The 22851-nt window shown below is 35.9% G+C and overlaps 1 protein-coding gene across 1 annotated transcript in view; it reads left to right on the top strand.

Annotated features, from left to right (window-relative positions):
• Positions 1–22509, top strand: part of FAM241A (family with sequence similarity 241 member A) — a 43949-nt gene extending 21440 nt beyond the window's left edge. The window contains exon 2 of the mRNA XM_032254740.1: positions 20190–22509. Coding sequence (XP_032110631.1) covers positions 20190–20435 — 246 coding nt within the window. The 3' untranslated portion in view covers positions 20436–22509. The remainder of the gene's footprint in view (positions 1–20189) is intronic.
• The last annotated feature ends 342 nt before the right edge of the window (positions 22510–22851 follow it).

Below are 22851 nucleotides of genomic sequence, written 5' to 3'. Positions count from 1 at the left end.
TCCAAGTAGTTGGGATTACAGGCGTGTACCACCACACCTGGCTAATTTTGTATTTTTAGTAGAGACGGGGTTTCACCATGTTGGTCAGGCTGGTTTTGAACTCCTGACCTCAAGTGATCCACCCACCTCAGCTTCCCAAAGTGCTGGGATTATAGGTGTGAGCCATCACGCCCAGCTGTGGATACTTCTGTTAGTCATGCCTACATGTTTAACTCTTAAAACATAGTACGGAAAAGATATATAACAGCATAAGCAAAATAGTCTTCAATCTTCCACAGAGCTTTACCTTGGGCTAGGTACAAACTTAAAGCTCCTATCCTAAAATTTAATTTAAAAGAAGTATTTACAAAATCATAATGTTGATAATTCTTTCAATAGATGCTGGCCAAACTACCAGAAGAGCAGCATCAGTGATATACTCAACGCTTTTAAGAATCAATCCTCATCTAGTTAGTGCCTCAGATTCTTTCTGGTGCCTCTGATTTTGAATATTATTGCTTTTCTTAGTTTTGTCTTAAAAGAAAGTGACTCATCAAACACACAAACTAATCCAGTTCCATTCAGGATCTCTATTTTGCTTATTTTGCTTTAGAAATGAAAAGGAATATGTTACAGTATAAAATCTATTTTTGTACTTGGATGCATGAATAAGAGGATTTGGGATTATGAGTAAACGCTAATCTTAAAAAAAAAATAGCAATACCTCTGAGAAAGAGAAGATAAAAGAATGAGGAAGATCCAAAATAATCTTCAGGAATTGGATGGACAGATATCAAGAGGTGACTGAAAGGATTTGGGAGTATGGACGGAGTACCAGGAACATTGAGACAACATAATTTTATAATGAAGCATCTCAGCACTATTTTTGCCAACAGCACTTAGCAGCCTAAAAGAAACGGGGAAATTGGAGACTGTGGGAAGTCAGGGCATGGGAGAAAATGTAGCTATGAATTCACAGATGAAATTCAACCGCAGGGAGAAAATAGAAGCCCAAAGGACTAAATATATGATGCATCCAGAGGCTTTTAAAATTTGGCTTCTTCTTTTTTTTTTTTTATTGTATTTTAGGTTTTGGGGTACATGTGAAGAACATGCAAGATTGTTATATAGGTACACACATGGAAGCGTGATTTGCTGCCTTCCTCCCCTTCACCTATATCTGGAATTCCTCCCCATGCTATCTCTCCCCACCTCCTGACCCCCCGTCCCTCCCTCATTTTCCCCTAACAGACCCCAGTGTGTAGTGCTCCCCTCCCTGTGTCCATGTGTTCTCATTATTCAATACCCACCTATGAGTGAGAACATGCAGTGTTTGATTTTCTGCTCTTGTGTCAGTTTGCTGAGAACGATGGTTTCCAGGCTTCTTTCATGGTATATATTGTCATGTATTTGTCTGTCTTCCCTTTCTGTATGATACTATGTCTTACTCATGTTTAACAAATGTGAGACTCTTGACCTTTTGTAAGAAAGTAAGAAAGAAGGCATTTTTCAAAAAGCCTTTCTTTGGAGAGGTTGAGTGGGATGGTGTAGAGTGGATGAAGTGGAACAAAATTCCAGTTATTTTTTGGCAAAATATTTTTTAGTCTAAAATGCCTCTGAGACTCACTCAAACTTTAATACTCCCAAATTTCTTTCCGTCATTCTTCTTCCTTCTTTTGGTCCCTCTATAACTAAATTTAGTTAAAAATTATGTTATCTATAAAGGCAGCCTTTCCATGATCATTGGAGCACATGCTGCTCATGTTAGAAGTTGACTGTTCTTTGTTTTTAGTCATTAAGCACATACAGTAGTCCCCCCTTTTCTGCAGGGAATATATTCTAAGACCACCAGTGGATGCCTGAAATTGATGATAGTACTGAACCCTATATATACTGTTTTCCCTATATGTACATACCTATGATAACATTTCATTTATAAGACACAGATATTAACAACAATAACTAAGAATAAATTATAACAAGTATACTGTAATAAAAGTTGTATGAATTTGGTCTCTCCCTCTCTTTCTCTCAAAATAATCTTACTGTATCATACTCACCCTTCTTCTGATCTGTCCGTCTGATAATTGAGGTGACTACTAAGCAACTAATGGGTGGGTGGTGTCAATAGCACAAATACACTGGACAAAAGCGTGAGTCATGTCCCAAGCAGGATGGAACACTATGGTGTGAGATTTTGTAACTCTATTCAAAATGGCCCACAATTAAAATTTACACATAGTTTATTTCTGGAATTTTCCTTTTAATATTTTTCAGACCACAGTTGACCACAAGTAACTGAAACTGAGAAAATAGAAACTGTAGGTAAGGGGGATTACTATACTATTAAGGCCAGAAAAATTCAGGGGGAAACAAGTGGTTATTTTCTGCCCAAATATGATACATTTTCTCTCTTCACTGGATACAGTTAAAAATATGAAAAAAAAAAAAAAAAAAAAGTCCACCTTTGAAGTGTTCAATGTGCTTAGTCTTTGTGCCAACCTCTACAGCTTTACTTTCTTCTGGGGATAGGAATGGAATTAAAGGTTAGAGATTGGCTTTGTTTTTCATTTTTAAAATCCTGGTCAAATAGTAAGTATGACAATTGACAGGTGCTATACTAGAGTCAGCCAGATGTGTGTATAAAACAAGAAGCTATTATTGTACAGGAAAAAATGCAAAAACCACAAAACCATTTTAAAATAATTATTTTTACTTTCTTTCTGCACAATAGCGCCCCACAAACATGGTGAACATTCCTAAAACCCGCTGGACTGTCTATACAAAGTGTGGCAAGCACCAATCCCACAAAATGACACAGTACAAGAAGGGCAAGGCTCTGTATGCCGAGGGAAAGCAGTGTTATGACAGGAAGCAGAGTGGCTGTGGAGGGCACACTAAACTAATTTTCCGGAAAAAAAACTACAAAGAAGATTGTGTTAAGGTTTGAGTGCGTTGAGCCCAAACACAGATCTAAGAGAATGCTGGCTTATTAAAAGATAGAAGCATTTTGAACAGAGTGGGGATAAGGAAAGAAAGGGCCAAGTGATTCAGTTCTAAATGTCATCTTTTGTTTTATTATGAATACTATAAAATCTTGAGTTTATGTTTAAAAAATTTGCTGAATATAAGTGAATCAAGACAAGTATAACTGAACTACTTTTAAAAACTGATACATTGAAACATTAGAATGTGAATCATCACAAGATTGATTTTATATTTATAAGGAAGCATATAGTGTAGGGCTTTAGAACATAGGCTTTAGAACCAGATTGCCTGAATGTGTCTAGATTCCACCAAATACTAAGGGATCTTGACTAAATTACATAATCTCTCTTCCTCAGTTTCCTTTATGTTTTGACGATTATAGTACTTAAAACATTGCCCAGCACATACTATTCAATTAATGTTCATTTTTTAATAAATGTGTCATTAAATCAGTTAAAAATTTCATTTAAACATTACTTGTTTTCAAGGCTTACATATTTCAGAGCATAGCTACATAGGGATAGCCTTTGAGATGAAAAGGAATGAAAAGCAAGAAATGGGTCTTTGCAGATGACTAAATTCTGAAGTGAAGATGTTTTGTCAACCACGGAATCGGTTTGTGGTATATCAGTGCTGTAACCAGCTATCCTTTTATATAATAATATAAAGCAGTTAAGCACACCATATCACTTTTAAAAACATCATTTAAATATTTGAAAGCATTGCATTAATGGGTTTTTTACCAATTCTGTTGATATAGTTTTTGACCTTTTTTGAACTAAATGCCAAGCATTTTGCAACTCTTAAATGTTTAACACATTGTGCCTTAAAATATATGTATTTGTTTATAAATGTTAGCCTCCATACTAGATTATCATCTTCTTAAAGTTAAGGACATGATATTATTTATCTAATACTTTATAGGTACCAGAAAATATGTTTGTTGAATTGGCTCTAGAGAGTAAAGTGTTTTTAAAGCAAAATAATTGTAAATGTTATGCTGAATATAAATGATAGCTTAATATAGTTTTATTTGTTCATTAGTACATTAATATATTTATTTATTTGCTGTTTCTTTCTTGGTTGCCAGATGTTTGTTTATTCTGAGACAAGTTCTGGCTCTGTCAACTAGGCTGGAGTGCAATGGTGCCATCTTGGCTCACTGTAGCCTCTGCCTCCTGGGCTCAAGCTATTCTCCTACCTCAGCCTACTGAGCAGCTGGAACTACAGGCACACACCACCACACCCCACTAATTTCTGTATTTTTTTGTAGAGACAGGGTCTCATTGTGTTGCACAGGCTGGTCTTGAACTCCTGACCTCTAATGATCTGCCCACCTCAGCCTCCCAAAGTGTTGGGAATATAGGTGTGAGCCACCATGCCCAGCCCTGCCAGAGATTTAATGTGGGCCATGGAAGGAGAAGACCATTTTAATGTTCACAGAGCATTCTTGATTTACTTTTTATATTTCTACATTTTTCAAGAACTTCTCCGGAGAGTTATAAATAATGATAGAAAGTATTTTAATTATGTTAAAAGTTGTTCTTAAAAATATGTTTGAGTGTGACATTTAATGTCTTGAAGCAACTAGGGAAAAAACAGGACTATTCTGATATTTGGGTTTCTGGTTAACTTTAGGCTTAATGAAAAAATAAGTAAATTATCAGCTAAAGTACTTGGTAGACAACTACACAATGAAGGAAAATTGCCCATTTAATGAGATATGTGAAAGGATAATGAAGAAGGAGAAAAAGGGAGCCATTTTTAAATACATTTAAACTTTAAGTATATATTTAAAGCCTTTTTTTAATGTTATTAAGAACTGCCTGATTAAATGGATCCTCCTAACTCAAACTTTTATACTGAGAGTTTGATCACAGAACATTTGAAGAATAATAAACACTCTTGAAGGTGCTTACAGTCCCAGGACTGATTCCAGAGAACTAGCTATCTACCATACAGCATCCTCTGATTCAGCCTCACAGAAATTGTCTCACAATTCACCATCAAAAGTAGTGTCCTGAAATAACCAAGATGGGGCTTCTAGAACAAGGAGGTAAGGAATTCAGACTGTCTCCTCAGCAAAGCAACAATGTAACTGTTGAAAATTATTTAACAAAACAAAATAAAACAATCTTCTAAAGTCTCCAAGAACCATCTTCAAGGTATACAGCAAATAGAGAATTATTCATTCAAGAAAATCTATTAAATCTCAGGCTACAGTTTCACACTGGAGGAGCAGGCCTCTGATGTTTCTCAGCTCTCTGCCTCCCCTTCCGCTGGCTCCATGTTGTGGAATCTCTATTCCAGGTAGGCATAGCTGAGAAGACAACTCTCTCTTCCCCCAAAGAGTCTCTAAGTGAGGCACAGCAAGTTGAGAACACGGAGGCCCAGCTTCCGCTCCCCATACTCACTGTAGGGTGGAGGTTCCCTTCCAAGAGAGAGAACCCAGGAAAACCAGGAGCTTCTCCCTAACTTCATGTGTCTAATTTTATAGCAGAGTGTCACCCCAGTGAAGACTAGTGCAAGGGTGCAGGAGCCCTGCCCAGGAGGAAAGGCAAATCTTATGAGTGAAGAGCTCCATAGGTTTGCCTGAGAGGCTTTATTTGGAAAAGGGAATGGAGAACTTCATGGCTAAGTTTGTTGTTGAAAGCAATACAGATCTTGGTAAAGACCAATTAAAAGGAGGCCAATAGCTCCATAATATATCAAAACATATTACTAGTAGCACCATCAAAACAACACAGCAGCCAGAAGTTTTAAAGAGAGAACCAGGGAAAGAGCCAAGAAGGGTCTTTCTAGGATCAAAGTCAACTGTGAGAATTAGGATAGCAGTGCTCATGTGCTAGGCTGCACCCACTCAGGAGCAACTATAGTAGGATTATAGACTTGAAAGCATTCTCCATACTGTACATAGATCCATTAACACAGGACAATAGGCTCAGTGGCACAAGGAGCTTAAATTCAACATCTGACCAAACACCAATTGAACAATAAACTATTCTTACCCCTTACTCCTTGGAAGCCAGGCTTAAAAATGATATCACAGTCATCACTGGCAGCCTGAAAAACTATGTACATGCCCAAGGCTCTTCTCTCTTAGTTGCCAGAGTGGGAATCTCCAAGCTACTAGTCCCTAGCTGAATGTGTAAAGTGCCTATCACAATATATAGCATATAGTTAAACTCTGATTAGTGGTGGCTATTACTATTGTTATTATCATCATCTATAGTCAGAACTCTTGGTTTCAAGTGACAAAAATCCAACTCCTACTACATTTTGGAAAATAGGGATTTATTGGCTCATGTTATGAAAAAGACCAAAAGTAGATATGTTAGCTAGATCCAAGTACTCAAACTATGTCAATGAAACTGTCTCTATCCATTTCTTGGCTTTATGTTGGCTTTGTTTGTAGCAAGCTTTCCCCTCCTACTAATATGATGGCCTACATCTCACCAGCTATCTAACTACAGTTTATTTGTGTGTGTGTGTGTTTTTTTAAAAAAAATAGTTGCAGTTAAAGTCTTGGCTAGAGTTTTCATTGGCCTGTCTTGCATTACATAGTTATTCGTTAAGTAAATACTTGTCCAAGAAAATAAAATGTTCAGCTGGGCATGGTGGCTCACACCTGAACTCCAGGACTTTGGGAGGCCAAGGCGGGTTGGATCACCTGAGGTCAGGAGTTCGAGACCAGCCTGGCCAACATGGTGAAGCCCTGTCTCTACTAAAAACACAAAAATTAGCTGGGTGTGGTGGCGGGCACCTATAATCCCAGCTACTCAGGAGACTGAGGCAGGAGAATTGCTTGAACCCAGGAGGTGGAGGTTGCAGTGAGCCAAGATCATACCATTGTACTCCAGCCTGGGCAACAGAGCAAGACTCCATCTCAAAAAAAAAAAAAAAAAAAAAAGAAGAAAAGAAAATGAGGTGATTCAAAAAGCACAGGATCAGAAAGCAGTAGGGGAAAGAGGAGCAATAAAGAAAGCTTTGAAAGAGCAGCCATTGACTTTGAAGGAAGCCCAGGAAAGGATGGTGTCCAGGAAGTGGGAGAAGAAAGTTTTTTAACGTAGAAAGAGATCCTGATACTTCAGAAGCCCCTGATCATTCAAATAGTTTTATACAGAAACAATCAGCTATGCCTTGGGATCAAAATCTAGAGCAATCAAATGGAAATTGCAGTGAAGGTGAATGAAAGGGATAGCAGAAATGGACAGAAGGAGGAGGAGAAGCTGGTGGAAAGAGAGGTGATGAAAAGAAGAGGAAAATGAAAAGGAGATAGAAGATGAACAGGAAATAAAAAGGAAAACAGAAAATGAGAAACAATATCACAAGACAAGATTAGTCAGCAAATCCCTCATGCACACTGGGCAGTTTAAGTTAAACAGGTGCCCCGCAATACAAGAGAGGCTATCACTCTCATTTGAATTTGGCATGACACATGAACAGATAAGTCAGTGTTTTATAAAAAAGGGAAGAAATATAATAAAGAAATGTCTAAGAGAAAGCATAAGAAAAAACATATGAGATGGCATCTTTGTTTTTCCAAGGCTAGTCTTGAACTTCTGCCTTCAAGCGATCGTCCAACCTTGGCTCCAGAAATGCTGTGCTTACAAGCAGGAGCCATTGCACCTGGCTAAGATGTTTTATATGACACATTCTCACCAATAAATGGAATTCTGTAAGGATAAACAAGAAATTTTAACAATCATTAATTCCATGGAGTAGAACTAAGTGAGGGGAGTGCAAAGGAGTTTTTATACATTTTATTTTTACCCTACTGTAGATTTAAAGTTTTTATAATGGATGTTAATTGATTTTATTTAAGAAAAAAATCAATGAAGAAATTACCAACCTCTGGAAATGTTTTGAGACTGAAAGGGAAATCTATTATAGTAGCTAACGGGTTCAGTGCATTCTGCAGTTTGTCAATATATCTCTAAACATCCCCTCCAAACATGACTTTTCTCTACAAATGTGATTATGCTCCTGGAAGGGGATTTGTTGTTGTCATTGTTGTTGTTGTTGTAATAGGGTCTTGCTCTGTTGCCCAGGCTGGAGTGCAGTGGTGCAGTCTCAGCTCACATAACCTCCACCTGGGTTGAGGCGATTCTCCTGCCTCAGCTTCCCAGCTAACTGAGATTATAGGTGTGAGCTATAGTGCCTGGCCAAGGGTGACTGTTTTCTGGTGTGTGACTTGAGTCAAAGGACTAAGGTCATTTAATTTTTTTCAAGAGCAATTTGATGAATGGGACAAAGAGTGAAGTGAAGACAAGAAGATGACACCAATGGACATGAGAATGACAGATAATAAGTTAGAGGTCAAGTAAGAGTATAGAAGATGATTGATAAAGGAACTTCAGATCATAGTTATCTGCTGCTAACCTGGCCACTCCCCAGATTTCATCAAAGATTTTGATATTGAAATGGCTTTCATAATTCATATAAGTAAACCATCTGACACCCAAAAAAAAATAAAATGAAATATTCTTATTGGGCAGGCCTGGAGCTGGGGAATGGAGACATCTTCAACCAACACATGGACTAAGAACAGGTAAAGTATGGTTTCCCCAAAGTTAAATCAAGTAGAATATATGGAATATATACTATGTAAGCAAAAACAGCAGATGTTCAATATTGCATATATAGTAATATGCATTAATACAACAACATGTAATACTGGACACAGAAAGACAGTTGTAAGTGAATCTTAAATTGTCGCTCACTCAGCAAAAGCCTGTTTATAGAATGTAGCTTGTGCTCTCCTAAAAGTGAGTAAACAGGTTTTACCAATATTAATGTGCACAGATTGTCCTTTGGGCAGGGATGTTCCATAGAAAACATCCCAACTCAATTTCTATACAATTAAATTGTCATAACACTTGGAAAAAATACAACTGAACTTAATTATCATGAGAAAGATAATCACTAAGGTATTAATTATCTCAGGCAGCATGATAACAATAGAGAATAGAAGTAACATCACAAGATATAAATTCTGCCAAAAATACAGTAATAATAAAAGTTACCATATGTTGAGTGCTTATTCAAAAAGCTTTTATCTGTTTTCTTATTATCACAACAACTCTATGAAGTAGGTGTTATTATGCACATTTTATGGGAGAAGAAACTGGGAGTCAGTGGTTAAGTAATTTGCCCAATGTTACACAGCTGATACATGACAGAGCAGGATTTGAATCTGTCCTATTTGCTACCAGAACTTTGGTTTTTGTTAATGGGCTATGGCACTTAACCTTTTTATGCCTAATTTCTAAAGTAAGATACTTTGATTTAATTATCTTTGAAGATGCTTCTAAAAAATCCAGTGATTACTTAAGGGTTCACCTTTAATTTCTCATCATTAATTTTGGGTATCTGTTAAGAAGCAGTTTGAATCAATTGGAACACCCCTCTATTTTTATGTATGTCTTTAATCATGGACCAAAAAAAGAATACCACTGTTTTGTTGAGAACACTCTTCATGTGCATATCATAGTCAGTACTCTCTGCATAATCACAAAGGAAATTGTATATTTGACAAATGTTTTTCCATTAGGACCTCACATACAAAGAATAAATTTTGGCAAAGACAAAAGTGATTAATGTTAGAACAGGAAAAAAGCTCCATCTGTATTTCTGCACTCATGTACTGGTGTATGTGTGAAGTCTTATGGGTTTGTTTATTGTTTGTGGGGGAGGGTTTATTTTGTTTTTTTGTCTTACTGCAGTTTTGCCAACCATGTATCTCTTCATTCTTGCTGAGTCTTTTTTTTTTCACATTTGAATCTAAATTCATTACTACTTTAAAAGCTATGAAAATGTACTAACCTGCTGCAAATAGCTTTACCTAGTTTAAATTTTTGTCCAAGATGAAAATAAGAATTTGAGCAGATTTTCTGCTTGAATACTTTTAGGCATTCTGTAAACTGTGAGAAAAGATGTAAAAGAAAAAAACAGTGATATTCATTTTGTTGTGTAAAATGTATTCATTCTGTGTAAAGTGAAAGTGTATTTATATAGCTTATTTTTTTTCAGAGGTGGAATACATAAAATTCTCTGAAAACTGACCAGCATTTAACTAGATGCTAGCTATTAATGTAAAAATAACTGGAGGGTGTACAGTGTGGGGATTAATGGTAGGGCCCCTGGAGTAAGAATATCTGGGTTAACATCGTAGATCCTTCAATTACTAAGTATAGGTCAATGTTTAGACATTTAAGTCCTCTTAAACTTTACAGTTTCCTTATCTGTAAATGGGGGGAAATAATAGTGCCTCCTTTACAGATTGTTGCAAAGAGAAAACAAGATAATTCAAGTAAAACACAGTGCAGGTTACATAGGAGGCACTCAGGTTAGCTTTCCTACTCAACCATTAATAATACTACCACTAATATTACTCTGAAAATTACAAACATCTTGGGAGATAATCAGAGCCCCAAGAGCTCATCTGCTCATATTTGTGTCTGCTGTTAAAATACAGTGGGTTAGGAATTATGCTGAGCATGTAAATTTTAGCTAGCAGCTGTCATATTCTGTAATTTAGTCTAGTTTATTTATAATAATTTGAAAAAATTTACAACTATGCTCATGGGAGAATCAATCAATATTGATATTGCATTTAAGTTTTGTTTGTTTTAAATTTGTATGGGGTTTTTTTGCATAATATGTTATTATTATAGAATATTTCCATTGTTCCTTCAACAAATACTTATTGTGAGTGTATGATGGGCCAGTCACAGTGCAATATACAAAGTACTAATGTAAAGTTTGTAAGACATGTTTCTTGCCCTTAATAGCCTTAGTGGGTTCAAAGCTAGTGACAGAAAATACATATATAAAGAAATAATTTTATAATGAAATACTATGCTAGGCATAATATGATCTCTCCAAAGGTGTCCACATCTTAATCCTCAGAACCAGAGAATATGTTATCTTACATGGCAAAGGAATTTTGCAGATGTGATTAAATTTAAGGACATTGAGATATGGAGAGTATCCAGAATTATCCAGGTGAATCAAACCTAATCACATGGATTCTTTTTTTTTTTTAATTTATTTTATTGCATTTTAGGTTTTGGGGTACATGTGAAGAACATGTAAGATTGTTGCATAGGTACACACGTGGCAGTGTGATTTGCTGCCTTCCTCCCCATCACCTATATCTGGCATTTCTCCCCATGCTATCTCTCCCTAACTCCCCACCCCCCACTGACCCTCCCCTATTTCCCCCCAACATGGATTCTTAAATACAGAGAACTTCTTTTTTTTTTCCATTTATTTATTTTATTGCATTTTAGGTTTTGGGGTACATGTGAAGAACATGCAAGATTGTTACATAGGTACACACGTGGCAGTGTGATTTGCTGCCTTCCTCCCCATCACCTACATCTGGCATCTCTCCCCTTGCTATCTCTCGCCAACTCCTCACCCCCCACCGTCCCTCCCCTATTTCCCCCCAATAGGCCCCAGTGTGTAGTGCTCCCCTCCCTGTGTCCATGTGTTCTCGTTGTTCAACACCCGCCTATGAGTGAGAATATGCGGTGTTTGATCTTCTGCTCTTCTGTCAGTTTGCTGAGAATGATGGTTTCCAGGTTCATCCATGTCCCTACAAAGGACACAAACTCATCGTTTTTGATGGCTGCATAATATTCCATGGTGTATATGTGCCACATTTTCCTTGTCCAGTCTATTATCGATGGGCATTTGGGTTGGTTCCAGGTCTTTGCTATTGTAAACAGTGCTGCAATGAACATTCGTGTGCACGTGTCCTTATAGTAGAACAATTTATAATCCTTTGGATATATACCCAGTAATGGGATTGCTGGGTCAAATGGAATTTCTATTTCTAGGTCCTTGAGGAATCGCCACACTGTCTTCCACAATGGTTGAACTAATTTACACTCCCACCAACAGTGTAAAATTGTTCCTATTTCTCCACATCCTCTCCAGTATCTGTTGTCTCCAGGTTTTTTAATGATCGCCATTCTAACTGGTGTGAGATGGTATCTCAATGTAGTTTTGATTTACATTTCTCTGATGACCAGTGATGATGAGCATTTTTTCATATGTTTGTTGGCCTCATGTATGTCTTCTTTTGTAAAGTATCTGTTCATATCCTTTGCTCACTTTTGAATGGGTTTGTTTGTTTTTTTCTTGTAAATCTGTTTTAGTTCTTTGCAAATTCTGGATATCAGCCCTTTGTCAAATGGGTAAACTGCAAAATTTTTTTCCCATTCTGTTTGTTGCCAATTCACTCTAATGACTGTTTCTTTTGCTGTGCAGAAGCTGTGGAGTTTAATTAGGTCCCTTTTGTCTATTTTGGCTTTTGTTGTCAATGCTTTTGGTGTTTTGGTCATGAAGTCCTTGCCTACGCCTATGTCCTGAATGGTTTTGCCTAGATTTTCTTCTAGGCAAAAAGGGTTTTTATGGTGTTAGGTCTTATGTTTAAGTCTTTAATCCATCTGGAGTTAATTTTAGTGTAAGGTGTCAGGAAGGGGTCCAGTTTCTGCTTTCTGCACATGGCTAGCCAGCTTTCCCAACACCATTAAACAGGGAATCCTTTCCCCATTGCTTGTTTTTGTCTGGTTTGTCAAAGATCAGATGGTTGTAGATATGTTGTGTTGCCTCCGAGGCCTCTGTTCTGTTCCATTGGTCTGTATCTCAAATACAGAGAACTTTTAATACGCCTTGAGTTAATTCTTGCATATGGTGAAAGGTGGGGATCCAGTTTCATTCTTCTGCATATGGCTAACCTCAGCGCCATTAATTAGGGAGTCCTTTTCCCCATTGCTTGTTTTGTCAGTTTTGTCAAAGATCAAAAAATTTAAATGTAAGACCTCAAACTACATAAATCCTAGAAGAAAATCTAGGAAATACCGTTCTCAACATCAGCCTTGGCAAATAATATTTGGCTAAGCCCCAAAAGCAATTGCAACAAGAACAAAAATTGACAAGGGGAGCCTAATTAAACTGAAGAGTTTCTGCACAGTGAAAGAAACTATCAACAGAGTCAACAGACAACCTACACAATGGGAGAAAATTTCTACAAACTATACATCTGACAGAGGTCTAATACACAGAATTTGTAAGAAACTTAAGTCAATAAGCAAATAACAACACTGTTTTTAAAAGGGCAAAGGACATAAACAGACACTTCTCAAAGAAAAATATACAAGTAGCCAACAAACATGAAAAAATGCTCCTCATCACTCGTGAGAGAAATGCAAATCAAAACCACAATGAGATACCATCTCACACTAGTCAGAATGTCTGTTACTAAAAAGTCAAAATTGGGAGGCCGAGGCGGGTGGATCACGAGGTCGAGAGGTCGAGACCATCCTGGCCAACATGGTGAAACCCTGTCTCTACTAAAAATATAAAAATTAGCCAGGCGTTTGGCGTGCACCTGTAGTCCCAGCTACTCTGGAGGCTGAGGCAGAAGAATCGCTTGAACCTGGGAGGCAGAGGTTGCAGTGAGCCGAGAATGTGCCACTGTGCTCCAGCCTGTAGACAGAGCAAGACTCCATCTCAAAAAGAAAAAAAAAAATAAAAAAAAAAAAAGTCAAAAAACAACAGATGCTGGAGAGGCTATGGAGAAAAGAGAATGCTTGCTTATACATTGTTCGTGGTATTATAAATTAGCTCAGCCACTATGGAAAGCAGTTTGTAGATTTTTTTTCAAAGAACTTCAAACAGAGCTACCATTCAACCCAGCAATGCTATTACTGTGTATTTACCCAAAGAAAATAGTTTTACCAAAAGGCACATGCACTCATATGTTCACCATAGTACTATTCAAAATAGCAAAGACACAGAATCAACCTAGGTGCCCATCAGTGGTGGATTGGATAAAGAAAATGTGATATATGTCATGAAATGCTGCACAGCCTTAAAAAAGAACAAAATTATATCCTTTGCAGCAGTCAACATGGAGGCCACTATCCTAAGCAAATTAATGCAGGAACAGAAAACCAAATACCACATGTTCTCACTTGTAAGCAGAAGCTAAACATTGAGTACTCATGGATATATGGATGGCAACAGTAGACACTGGGGACTGCTAGAGGAAGAGGAAGAAAGGGGAGTATGAGTTGAAAAACTACCTATTGGGTACTATGCTCACTACCTGAGTGATGGGATCTATACCCCAAACCTCAGCATCATGCAGTATACACTTGTAACAAACCTACACATGTACCCCCTGTATCTAAAATAAAAGTTGAAATTATTTTAAAAAGAGTTAAAGAAATAATTTAAAATCAAAACTTTTAAGGCCCCTAATTTTACACCCTGTTTATATAGTATTTCTGTTTGTTAACAATAATTAAATGTAGGTGGTAAACAATACAGATGTTCATTATACCAGTGTTTCTCAAAACGTGGTGAAAGCTAGTTTTTTGTTTTTCAATTCATTGGAGACCTATACATTTGTAAAGTATAGTAAAAATGTTGTGGTATAAAATTGCTATAAAAGTTTCTAAATTAAAAAAAAAAAAAAAACCTTTTTCTCACTGTGGTCAGAAGAAAATGTTAACTACTGAGAATGGTCAAAGAGGTGCAGTACTGCTGGCTTTGAAGATGAAAGAAGAGGTCCAGGAGCCAAGGAATGTGGGCAGCTCTAGCAAATGGAAAAGTATGGAAATAGATTCCCTTGAGCCTCCAGAAAGGAATTTAATCCTGCCAACATGACTTCTAATAGACAGAACTATAAAATAATACATTTGTGTTGTTTTAAGCCATTACATTTCTAATTCTTATGGCAGCAATAGAAAACTAATATTAAGTACAAGTTCTCTTGAGGAGTATATGTGGAGAAATAGAAGAAAATAAGGCTCACTTTCCAAAGTGAATAATTACTTGCTCCAGAAGAGCTAGGAATAATTTTTTTCAAAAGACATGCAGAAGTCATTGTTGCAAAGTGGATCATATGCACTTTCCAAAACCAGCTCTAGTAAAGAGAAAATTACTCTCAGAATTGTCATCTCTGAAACTGAGTAGGTAGAATTTACTTCACCTGAAGAATGCAGGCGGGATTTAAGGTTTTAATAGGGCAGAGGAAAGAAGACTGGATGCTAAGTAATATCCACAACAGAAATACTACTAATCCCATGAAAATATATACATTGTTTTCAGATTACTGTAGTAAATAATACTTTGGAAAATAGTGTCCGTCTTTTGTTTGGCAAAAAAAGGAGCAAAATGGAAAATCTACCAAATACTTCTTTAATACTTGCCAGAAAGACACATTCTTTCTGTTTATTCAACATATTTTATTGAGATGTTTCTATATGCTACTATTCCCAGGACATAGCCTCTGCTACATATTCATATCAGGATATCGGTGGCCAGCAAAAATAGATACTGCTCTCACTTCATGAAGCCTATAGTACAGTTAGAGATATATTAATCAAATAATAACACATTGATTGGCACTGAGTTAGAATGCATTGAAAGAGCATTATCTGATGCTGTGAGACTGAGCTGAAGCTTAAGCTAAGACCAAAAGAAGAGGATGCCTTAGCTAAGCAAAGGAGGGAGAAAAGAGTTTCTTAAGCAGAGAAAACAGCATGTGCAAATCCCTGTGGCAAGCAAGAGCTGAAAGACCTGTGTGGCTGAAACAGAAAAACAGAGGAAGGTTGATGACAGAATGAGACCATAGACCTCATTCTGATAAAGCCAGACTAAGCATGGCCTCATAGATCATGTTAAAGATTTTCACCTTGATCCTAAAAACAGGATGCAGGTGGCATGATTGAATTTGTACTTGGAAAGAATCACTGTGGCTACCTTGTGGTATATACATTATAGAGGAGCTAATGGATTTATGCAGTAGCAATGTTAGGAAACTATTTGAATAGTCAAGGCAAGAGATCTTAGTAGACTATTATGGTTATAGCAGTAGATGGAATAGTATATACACGTTAAAGAAATATTTAGAAGATAAAACAGAGGATTTGGTGATGAGCTGGAAGTGGGACATAGGGAAGAGGAAGAGGGTGGGGATTAAGAAAGCCTAGAGTCCTGAGCTTTGGAGCTGGTGGATGGTGGTGTCATTCACTGACCTAGGGAGCATCAAGAAATCTCTCTTCCTCACAAATCAACCAGATGGTTTAAATTTTATTGTAAATAAGAATTTCTAAAAATAATTGAATTGGATGACTTTTTGACAGCTGCATGAGACAATCCAAAAAAGCAATATGCTGTTATTTGTAGTAGTTTTCTGACACCACATGCATTTCATTCTATCTCTAACTCGTCATAATATATTCCTTTCTTAATACAGTTTACCCAATTGCAATATATTTTTCTATATATTTGTAATAAGTTAATTCTACTTAATTATCCCAGATTGTCAATTTTGTAAACTTAAAAACAAAACAAAACGTAGAAATGCACCAACTGACAGAAGGAAAGGATCAAACTCATCGACTATAACCATGCAGGTCTTTACCTCAACTTATCTCAAGCATCTCTTATTCCTACAGTGAAGTGCTGGTGCTGGCTCCTACCAGTCCTCGAAGAGCAAGTTATTGAATTTTCAGGAACTTTGTGAGCTGGCTGTTATAGTTTGAAATTGGCCAGAGTGAGAGTACTAATACTACAGAAAATGGAAAACACAACAGCATTGGCAAACACTACAAAACAGAGCTGCCCTCAACCCCCAACAAAGCCCATTGTTAAACATTTATCAACACGCCACTCTTTGTATCCTTTAAAACTGTGTTATTTGAGAGGATAGCCTAGATACATAAAATACTGTAGTGAGATTGACTATAATCTTACTGATTGAAGAATATTGCTCATTTTTCCTTTTCTACATTTTTTTTTCTTTTGCCTGCCTGGGAATTGACACTCTTTCCACATTCTTAAATGTCTTCCTTTAGGGTTATTTGAACCCCCTATCCAATTCATTGCTGGTTATATTTGATGTTTCTGTAGAACTTCATTTGTGAAGATATGCAACTTTTAGGCATTAGTCTAGTGATTTCTTTTAAACTTTTTTCTTCTTCATTAGATTACCCAGATTAAGAAGTACTTCAGTAGGTGGCAGACTTTTAGAAATTACTGAATCTGGTTGATGGGTATATAGGTTTATTATACTATTTTCTCTAGTTTTGTGTGTGCTTAAAATTTTTTATAATAAAAAAAGAAGAAGGCTGCAACAGCTACAGCTTGCCCAGATTTGTCCTTACTGGGTCTTCAGCCTCCAGTCTCAATCCCACCAGCTGTTCTCAAGATCTGAGATAATGTGAGCATTGCTGTCTCCTCACCTGGCCTGTGTTAGTAACTCTATTTTGATTTAAGTGTTGCAACACCTCCTTCTTCCCCTGAAAAAAACCGCAAGCATTTGTAGATTTAATTTATTTTACAAAGAATTTAAATCTTCAGAGAGTACCTGCCGTATCCAGAGTAGGGTACTTTCTTTGTACTAAAACCACAAAAATACTGAAAAAAATTCTCAAAAAGCTTCAGTAACAAAAAAACCCCCAAAGTACAACGAGTGCATAGATTACAAGAAATTAGGAAGAGTAAAAAAATTTTTTAAGAACTTTAATTAACATGACGAAGAAAAAAAGGCCAGAAACAGTATCAACATAACACTGGAGAAATAGAGAGGGACGAGGAATCAGCAGAATTGCATACTAACTCAAGGGCCCAGTTCTACCCTAAAGAAAAGAAAGCCTTAATATTAGACAAGAACAAGGGTTTTTTTTTTTTTCTTTTAATGTAGTGTAATTTTATGGATCACATCAAACTACAAGAAACGTAAAATTGACCCATTCGTAATGTATCAGTGAAGAAACAATACCTTAGAAATCAATTTAAAAAAAAAAAAAACACAAATTATAATTTAAGAGAAAACTATCAGTATCAGAAAAGAATCACATAAATCATTTTATGGATTAGAAAACTGAAGTTCGGGAAAAGTGAAGTAATTTGGCTAAGGTCATGTCACTGAGCTACTTTAAGTGTCGCAGCCTGGCTTTGAATTCCTTAGATAACTCAACGTTTTGCTCTTTCTGACTCTTTTTCTGATAGAAGTGAAAAAAGTAATTTTTAAAATTATATAAAAGTATAGCTCAAAAGTAAATATGGCTTGAACACATGACACAGGCTCAACAATTATGCCCCAATGAGTCTCATTTTTCTACTACCTCATCAGTCCCCCTTGGTACTCATTACTGCACATAAATTACGAGTATATGGGAAAGGCCCACTTCTTAAAGCCATACTGAAAATCATTTTGTTTGACTTTCTGTTTTAAACAAAAGTTATATTTTTTTCACTCTTCCCTTAAAGATGTTTTTTAAACTCTATGCCTATAATAGAAAATAAGGCTTCATAGGGCCCTCATTTGTTAAATAAGAAAAAATAGTTTTAATTATTTACTGATTGATGACTGAAATGATTAAGCTTTGGTTTCTACTAAAAGAATGTAAGTTTGATTCAGATGTTTGAAGAATGCTTTAATACTTCCTCAAATTTGTTGGCTCTGTGGCGGGTGATTTTTGTGACACTCCCTTTTAAGGTAATTAATTTTGCCTTCCTTTGGCCTATACAAGCATACTTAATGGTATTTAATACTTCTTCTTATGTGAAGCCCTATATCTAAAGGCTTTTTTAACATATGATAAATTCTCCATCTTGTACCTATTATGAGCAACTATTTCAATAATTATTTGAATCATGACTCCTAAAAATATATATTTAATAAATTATATTTACAGTTATCTCACCTACCTGACATAGTTTTTCTTTTGTGATTGTACTAGGGTCTGGGGTGAGATAGAAACTATATCAAGTATTTTAACAAAGATAATTTAACATAAATAATTGTTAACTAGGTATTGGAAAAGCATGGTAACCAGACCAGCATCATAAGCATCACCTAGAAACTTCCTAGAAATGCAAATTCTCAGACTCCAAGCTTCACCCCCGTCTTACTGAATCAGAAACTCTGGTAGTAGGCCCAGCAGTCTGTGCTTTAACAAGTCCTCCAGCAGATTCTAACACATGCTAAAGTTTAAAAACCATTGCACTAAAATATCACCAGGACAACAGCCGGAAGCAGCCACCACTCGTAGGATTGGGCAGCAAGGAAAAGAAATAGTTGGAATTACTGAAACCGAGAAGCTTAAAAAAGGTCCCTATGGAGCTGAAATTCAGACTTTTGAGAACAGGTCACTGCTTACCTGGTGCTGATTTCTCTTAGTTCAGAGGAGGGAGCCTATAGACCTAGGAACCAGGTATCTGAGGAAGAAGCATCCAGGAATTGGAGCTGGCATCTCAAGACGGCACATTGAGATTGGTTCTACAAGTGTTGGAAAACCCCCAAATTGCAATCAGCTGATACTATTAGAATGCATTACTGCTGTCAGCGTGAAAAATTGCTGCTAGAGTGAGACTTAACAGGATCAAGAAACCCATCTGAAGGAAACAGAGCAAATTCCTTCTTCCTTCTCTACCTGTGAAGTGTCACACTGGTCCCTGTGTTGACAGAGCCTAACAGGGAGCCAATATTTGCAGAATTCCAAAGAGTGACTTTGAAGCCAGGAGACAGTAACTTACTTACTGGCATGGCCTTAATTGTAATAAGACTGGAAGATAATAGAAATAAAATTTTTGTTTATGTATAATTGGGTGCACATAAACATTTTCTGGAACACTCAACTACTGGGTAGACTTTTGGCCTTATTGTAAAAAAAAAATTGTATTATTTTCAAACTATTTGTTTCTCCTGATGAGATTAATAAGAGACATTTAGGGCATCTGTATCATGAACAGGAAACTATACATGGGCCTACGCTGAAGCCTGCTTAGCTGAGCCTAAGACAAAGATCACAGCAGTAGTGGCTGAAGATTGCTCAACAGTAATTGCAAACATGCTTTGGTCAGCTGAGGCTCAGTTCCTTAAAGTCTTAGTGTCAAAGGAACAGACTAAAAAGAATCTTACCAGGACAGACTAATCAAGTTTTGCCTCACAAAACAGGAGGGCGGCAGAAATGGTTATTCGCCAGAGAAATACAAACATGATTCTTCACTTAAGCAGCCATTTTTATGCAATTCCAGGATCAAAAAGAACATTCCCATTGTATTAAGTTAATAGGCACTTACTGAATAATTATCAGAAGTGTACTCAGCACTTTGGAATATGAAGAACTAAGGTTCTTGAATACCTTTACATATTTCTCATGCTATGTTCATGTTTTGTCTTCTTTTTTAAGGATGTTGAAGAATCACAAAACCACACTGTTGAGCCTGTTGGAGATGACTACAAAAAAATGGGAACACTTTTCGGTGAACTGAACAAAAACCTTATCAACATGGGCTTCACAAGGATGTATTTTGGAGAACGAATTGTGGAACCAGTAATAGTCATTTTCTTTTGGGTTATGCTGTGGTTCCTTGGCCTGCAAGCCCTTGGACTAGTTGCTGTTCTTTGCCTTGTTATTATTTATGTGCAACAGTAAAACACAGTCGAATGGAATTGTTTGACATTTGGTAACCATATATGTAGCTGAAGAAGTTATATATTTCACTTTTTGACAACCGAAAAAGTTTGCCTTGTTTTCAAATTGTGTGCTGACTGTTTTGTAAGTAAATTTATACATGGATGTTATTTAAAACTAAACTCTTGATCATAACAGGATTTAATATGTATTTTGATTATACATTAGCTTATTCAGAACTCTTGTTTCACTACTGTGATCTCTGTCCCCTTTATACACCTCTATCCCCATGCCAGATTTTAAATAACACCACCAGAAAGTGAACAGGGAAAACAACAGGACATGGAATTCAAATCAAGCAATATAGTTCTTATAGAGTTCCAGTAACATTTCAGAAGAAAAAGGATGAAAGTAGCTAAAAATAAGTTTTTCTTAGAAAACTGCTCCCCACTCACCTTCCCCACCAAATAATATTATTTGGGAAATATTTGGATTTCGATTGTCCCTACCCAGTCTAAACTAAGTTAAATGATAATGAGCATACACTACCTTAATATTTTGATGAAAATCAGTAATGCTAGAATGTTTTCTAAAGGTTGAAAATAATATATTTATTATTGGTAAGGAAAGTTCCCAGGTTAAATATAACTTTTTTATAATGTAACATTTGGACCTAGACCTACTTTAGTATATCATTTGAAGTTTCAATTTTGGTGCTAATTACTTTTTGTGAGTTTTTAAAGTCTCATAGCCTAGTTGACTGCACCCTATGGTAATGCCATATTTTCCGGTATCTAACAAGTTGCATATTTTTTCCTAGAGAGACATTTTCAGTGTAATTTTTTTAGAAATTTATAATTTTATAGTTCTTTCATAACAATTATTCTAAGTTTTAAAACAACATATTTCCTATCTTGACATGGATTTTTTTTCACCAAAAAAAGATATATATTTTGCTGTTGTTTTTCAGGAAATATCATTTTTCGTTGATATCTATATCAGAAAGTACAATATTAACAGTATACAACCAAATACTTAAATTTGGAACTTAGCCGATTTTAATAATATTTTTCTAAGGCTAAAGCCAAGTCAGTAATGGCTAGCCATGTTGTTAAGGTATCTTAGTTCCGCATTTTGAGGTTTTATATTGAAATATGCATTTCTTTAAATATTCTTTGAAAATGGAGAATGGCTTTAGTGATATATTGGGTTTTGTTGGAGAACCTAAAATCTCTACACTTTCATCTCAAAGACTATAAAGGACCTAGGTAGTTAAGATCATTAAGAATTCAAGTTAAATTTCAGAAAATTGGGGCAGTAGGACATTTTTATCTTTGGTAGGGCAACAAGTAAAACATGTAGAGTGTTTGCTATTCCACTTTATAAAGCTTTACCCAATCTTATTTTGTAAATTCTGTGCATTCTCAGTGTCTTCTCATTCCGTAGCAGAAAATAAGGAAAAACATTTAACCCAGATTTCTAAAATTAGATAATCCTAGACAAAAATATTAGTCAGCATAACTAAAAACTATTGCACATTTATATAAATACAGGCCTTTTAAAATTTGACTTTTAAAAATCAAAACACTTTGTACGATATCGTTATGTTTTTATTGGGTTTGCAATATTTTTGTAGTAATCTTTATGAACTCAATATAAGTGCAAGTTGTTTGAAAAGGTGTTTTCATTAGTGCACAGTAGAATTGTGAGGTTTTCAGTAGATGTCATGAGATTTTGTATATCTACATAAAATATAAGTACTTTTTTTCTAATGCTACTGGAAATTTTACTTTCCCTTTGGAACACATAAAAGATACGATGTACAAAATAACATCCCTGGTTCCACCAGTACTTAATGTTGAAAACATTTTAAAAGTAATTTTTAATAGTAACTATTTAGTATACTGTCAATACTATGCATCTGCACACTGGTGTTAATAGGGTATATATTAAATTATATTTTAAAAATAAGGTGTTTTGCTGGTATTCTTTCTACACATATTATTGATTAGTGCAATATGCCATCAAATATTTGGCTTTGATATGGGAAAAACTTTGCCCACATAATGGAAATAAAATATTTTCTTTTATGAAATATATTAGAATGCAAATTATGTTAATACCCTGAAATAAAACTGGTAATTTGTTTGGTTCGTGGTATAAGGAATTAGATTGAAAATGATTCTCAATAATTTCAATCTCAAATACAAGCCAGTTTTAGAAACTGTTATTGCTCATGAATAAAGAAATAGAAGTTACAGTGCTAAGGTTATTAGATTACATAATGCATACTCATATGGCCAGCCCTTAATTCAAAAGAAAAAGGTCAAAGTCCACAAGTAAAACTGACTATAGATGAGTAAATCCATTTTTCTTAAAGTAAAAACTCTGTATTTGTAGAATTCTGTTCTCTTACACCTTAAGCTATCATGTGCAA

Source organism: Sapajus apella, unplaced genomic scaffold (assembly GCF_009761245.1).
Source record: "Sapajus apella isolate SASKATOON/1434 unplaced genomic scaffold, GSC_monkey_1.0 scaffold87, whole genome shotgun sequence".
In the NCBI taxonomy this organism is placed as follows: domain Eukaryota; kingdom Metazoa; phylum Chordata; class Mammalia; order Primates; family Cebidae; genus Sapajus; species Sapajus apella.
Note: the sequence above shows the minus strand (reverse complement) of the source record. Positions and strands in the feature narration are given on the sequence as shown.